The following is a 5470-nucleotide window of genomic DNA, read 5'->3' on the forward strand; positions in this document are numbered from 1 at the left end:
GACATCTGAGGACTATCTAAAATCCTGACTATCACGGTTAACTTTTGCCTCCCTGTATCCCCAGTCAAGCTTGGGATGGCCATGGGTGGAGCAGAGGAATGGAAGTCAAAGCTGCTTCTCACTAGGTGCTGGGATTGGGCCAGGCCACTGGTAAGTCTTTGAGATTCTGTTTTTCCTGAATGGGAAGAGACTGGACAATGTGGTCTTAGAGTCTCCCTTTTCTCAGACACTGCTACTCATTTACATGCAGTGACCATCTAGACTCAGGTGTTCAGCAGTCATTTCCTGCCCAGTGCCAGGGTGGATTTCCTTTCATGCTTCATCACTGGACACCCGGATCTGTCAGCACTTTGGTGTGCTGATTCTCATTTATAAATTCCCAGGTGATTTTAGATCGGTGCCTGCCATTTCTGTTTTATCTCTTTTGCCTTCACGGCCATTGGCATTTTATTTCAGAAGTAACTAAGAAAATTATATTACTATTCTAATAGTTTGTGGACCCCAAATTATACTCTTTCTTAAAGTGTCTCTTTAAAATATATGTGAAATATTTTGATCTATGTCAAAGAGTGAGTATGTTATACAGGTTAGTCAAGAAATTTCCTTTCTTGATTTACCTGTTTGTCCTACTTGGTCACTTCTGACCTGTACTAAATTTGTCCAGGACAGAGCATAAAGCAACATTTTTTTTCTCTCTTAAAACATAATCACAAATCCTTATGAGTTTCTGATACTTAGGGAATGGAAAAACAGACGAACATCTCCTGGCTTGTGACATTGGAAGATGAACTCCTGGAATGCCTCCAGAATAAAGATGTGGCAAAAGATGTACCAGGAAAGACTGTTTGGGAAGTAAGTTCTTAGAAGAAAGGTTAACACCTCTTCATCAAATGGGAAATGAAGCACAGAAGGGCACCTCTCTAAATCCAGAGATGCAGTTCCCTGCTGTGGTGGGCACAAGCTCCCAAGGCAGCCTAGGTCTATGGATGACTTTAAAGTTTGTCTCCTGCCCTAAATCACTTGCCCAGGTCTGGACTGTTACTTAACAAGTCCTTGTCCCCATATGGTGCTTCAGTTGTCACAGTATTTTCTATTAAAGCCATACTCTACTAATTCTCTCAGAATCGCTATCAAGCTTGTTCATATATACCACTTGTAACATCCATATTCTTCCATTTTCAAAATTGAGAAGGCATAGGTGTACTGTCAGTCTTGATGTTCAGTACAGTACAGACTGTGGGTGTAAACCTCTCTGCAATATTGTGGGGTCGGGTGAAATTACAGAAAATTCAGACACAAACATTTTTAACAAAATTTTAAAATTATTATGTCCTGATAGATATAACTCAGCACTTGTAGCAAAAATATATTTTAAAACTGAAAGAACAGAGCTCATCCACCTGCACTAGAATACGTTAAGGCTGAAAATTAGTTTTTCCACACATGCCAGCTGTTCTAGAAACAGAATTCTAAAATACAGCTGCAGATTGGTGACCCCAGGAGACAAACTCAAGGGCAGAGGCTTGAATGTGGCACCCCCACCTCTGCCGGGGCGAAAGAAGCAGGGGTGAAAGAGAAAAGCTGAAGTGTGAAACGGTCCCAGCAAAAGCTCTAAACCAACTCACAGATGGCAGTTCTGGACCCGAGATAGCTCTTTGTAATCATTATAGGGAGGAGACACCATGGAACACACAAACCACTAAAGGCAGCCCATCCCCCAAACATGATAAAAACCCAGAGATGCAGATTCTTAGCAAGGAAATTCCTGAAGGGGACTCACTGAGAGCCTCACTCTGGGATTCTAGGTTACCCAGAGAGTTCATGTGTGGGGATGTACATCAGTCTTTGACAAATTTGCCCATCCCATCTTTACTTTATATTTTTACTTAAACAGAATTGCTAAGCCATTTTTTTAAAATGTCTTTTAATCAATTCCGCCAAAAGGAACCACCTTCACCATTTCTGGAAATCTGGACATGTCGTAAAGACATAGCACTCCATGTTCATTCCCTGTGTAGACTTCATATTCTCGTCTTTTCTTTTTTCCCAAAAGATGCGTGCTATCTTAAATTAAATCACAGATTGTTCACTACTCTGAGTGTGCTCCACAACTATCAAACAGCGGATCTGATGTTCTTTCCACAGTGATGTCTACCCTTCCGTACCCATTTTCTTTATTTCAGAATTGAAAGAGTAGACAAAGCTAACCTTGTCAGTGTGTCTTATTCTGGGTCTCAGTTGACTCAAGTGTGCATAATAGGATTGTGGTTAGCTCACACCTGTACTTTCTGTAGCTGGTGCTGTTTTACTTTCTTACCACTGTGATGCCCTGCACTTCAAAGACATACTTTAAGTATCTTGAAAAATCCTTCAAGTCATCACAAAGTATTAATGCAATATTCATGAAACAGAATATAAGATATAAGATATGTGTTTATACTGACTGCACCAGCAGCCTTAGCAACAACACACGTGTCTTTCTACACTTATTTCCATAATTGTTATATATATCAGATTTAGAAATTTGATGAATTCGTGTTTTAGCAAATTTGAATTGATACAGTCTTGTCTGTCTACCAATGAGGATCTAGTCTGAGAAATAATTTGTAAGCAGTTTTGTCATTGTGACAATATCGCAGAGTGTAGCTACACACCACACGTAGTACCCGCTTAGGGTACACAACAAGCTTTATGGTTTCTGCCTTTATCTATGAAGTCTGTCATTGGCTTGAAAGTAACTGTGTGATACATGACTTCAACTCACAATATTTTCATGGAGAGTGCAGCCATGTGCATATATGAACAGGTCTATACACAAAGCAGTTTGCCTCTGGCTTTGAGCAAGGTCTAGGTTTAAAGGAGTTCGGCAGGGAAGTGATTAGTCAACCATGACACACATAGCTGGACCAAAGCTTTCAATTAAAAGTCTGTCATGCCTCTGGATATAAGTAACCAGGTTTATAATTTTTCTTTCTACTTATACTAAATATATAAAAATCATCATCTCATTCCTCTAGAGCAGAGCACAGAGAATTCTGATGGCATTGAAGGAAGCCTCTAGATTATTAACCATTAGTACATTCTGGTCTTCTTGATACCATAAGTAAAGGCATTATTAAAAACAACTTAAAATAAGTGCATATTCACAAACTGAAGGAAATTAAGTTTGCAAACGAGCCCAGTTAAGATGTAAGTGGCTTTTGCCATATGGCTCTACGTAGGGCGTCTTTGACCTCCTTATTCCGCAGGCTGTAAACTAAAGGGTTCAGTAGAGGGGTGATAAGCGTGTAAGTCACTGAGATGAGTCTGTCTTGCCCAAGCAAGCTCTGGGACTTAGGCTTCAGGTAGATGATTGCAGTGCAGCCATAGTGGATGACGACCACTGTGAGGTGGGAGGCACAGGTAGCAAAAGCTTTCTTCCGACCTTCAGCTGAGGCAATCTTAAGGATGGTGGAGATGATCACAATGTAGGAGATGAAGACCACACCCATGGGTAAAATAAGGACACAGACACTGACAACCAAGTTGATAATCTCATTGATAGTGGTATCTGTGCAGGCCAGCTTCAGCAGAGGTCTCACATCACAGAAGAAATGGGGAATAACAAAGGCATCACAGAAGGGTAGGCTAAACACTGATGTAACCTGGACAATAGCCATGCCTAGGCCAATTTCCAGTGACCCAGCTGCCAAGTGGACACAAGACTTCTTACCCATGATGACTGAATACCTTAGGGGGTTGCAGATGGCCACATAACGGTCGTATCCCATGACCATGAGTAGGAAACAATTGTTGATGCCAAAAGTTAGATAAAAGAAGATCTGAACCACGCAGTCTCGGAAGGCAATTGTGTGGTAAGGATTGAGGAGGTCAGAAAGCATCCGTGGTATAATGGTCACAGTATAGCAGGTATCAGAGATGGACAATATGGCTAGGAAGAAGTACATGGGAGTGTGGAGATGGTGATCCAAGTGAATAATAGTCACGATGATCACGTTGCCAGACAGAGTCAGAAAGTACAATGTTAGAAAAACAACAAAAAAAGCAAGTCTGTGCTGCCAACTAAAGCTGGAGAAACCTTCAAAGAGGAATTCAACTACAAAGGTTGCGTTTGACTTTAACATTGAGACTAGTGTATACTTCAGGGAGCTAGGGGCAGAACAGAAAGCTGTGATGGGTCAAACATGAACCAGAGTCGGCTGGACCAAGGTCTTCAGTGAGGAATGTGTCTACCCTGGGCAAGGCTGGAGGCCCCGGAGTCTCAAGACTCAGCTACTGGAGAACTGCTCACGCTTCCTCTCTGTGCGACCTTTCCTTTGGGACTGTAGAACTTTTCAACATGACCATGAGATTGAGAGCACAGATGGAGACAAAAAACCAAGTAGATCAAAATTAAAAGAGAGTTGTAAAAATATTCTATCTTCAGTTTCTTGAGTCACATGTTAATCTTATTTTAACTTCATGAAATTTCTACCACGGTTTTCAACAGTGATTTTGCTTTGTTTATATTCCATCAACAGTGCACAAGGCTTCCATTCATTCAAGCCTTTTTTAACACTTGTACATATTAAAAATATTTATTTATTATTAGTCACAAATTCATAATACTTATAATTTGTTTTATATACACCTTAATTTTTATGATGTTACATCTAGTTGCATATTTTAATTTTAGTTTTCAAAAATCAATGATGTTAAATAACTTTTTGTATGCTTACTTAAATTAAACCACAAACCTAAAGTGTTAGCTTTACTTTCATATTTATTATAGTGCTATGCACAATAGCTAATCTAGAGAAACAACTCAGGTGTCTGTAGACAAAAAAATGACTTAAAAATAATATTTAAAATAGGTTGTTGTGGTGCACTTGGAAGGCAGAGACAGACTGATCTCTGAGTTCAAGACCAGCTTGGTCTACAGAGTGAGTTCCAGGACAGCCAGGTCTGCACGGAGAAACCCTGTCTCAAAACAAAACAAAAGAAAAATGACATTTAGTTAATAGGGTATAGTTTGTTCTGAAAGTAAGGAATTCTGAAATTTGTAGCAATGAAGATTCATCTAAAGTATATCAAGCAAGTGAAACAAGCAAGACAGAGGTGGACAATTTGTGTGAGTTACTTAATGTATTCAAAATAATATAGGGTAAATTAGCATTATCAGTAATTATCAGTAACTGGAATAGAGAAACTGGAAAATTGTTGGACAACTATAACATTTCAGTATGTAATGTGAATTACTTCTTAAGATTTTTCTGTATAACATAATGACTATGTTAATAACATTGTGCTACAAATTTTAAACGTTTTGAGAGGGTAGAACACACAATAAAGCATTCCCTCCAAGGAATGTTTGAAGTTCAAGGATATGTCTTTTTCATAATTGTGGTGTCCAAATCTAACTGCTGTATTTTTCAATATTCATGGTTTATTGCATATCAATTATGCTTCAGGATAATTGCCTTAAGAAATA

General features: G+C 39.2%; 1 protein-coding gene across 1 annotated transcript; it reads right to left on the bottom strand.

Moving 5' to 3' along the window:
• Nucleotides 1–3182: 3182 nt before the first annotated feature.
• Nucleotides 3183–4124, bottom strand: LOC125409697 (olfactory receptor 10J3-like). Its single transcript, XM_048448835.3, has one exon. It carries the CDS (start codon nt 4122–4124, stop codon nt 3183–3185), a length of 942 nt encoding a protein of 313 aa, XP_048304792.3.
• Between the last annotated feature and the right edge of the window lie 1346 nt (nt 4125–5470).

This window comes from Myodes glareolus, chromosome 5 (genome assembly GCF_982192425.1).
Source record: "Myodes glareolus chromosome 5, mMyoGla1.1, whole genome shotgun sequence".
Lineage (NCBI taxonomy): Eukaryota > Metazoa > Chordata > Mammalia > Rodentia > Cricetidae > Myodes > Myodes glareolus.

Bases quoted from the DNA above. Each gene is read 5' to 3' on its own strand.
- LOC125409697 (XM_048448835.3), bottom strand. From the start codon at position 4,124: ATGTTAAAGTCAAACGCAACCTTTGTAGTTGAATTCCTCTTTGAAGGT.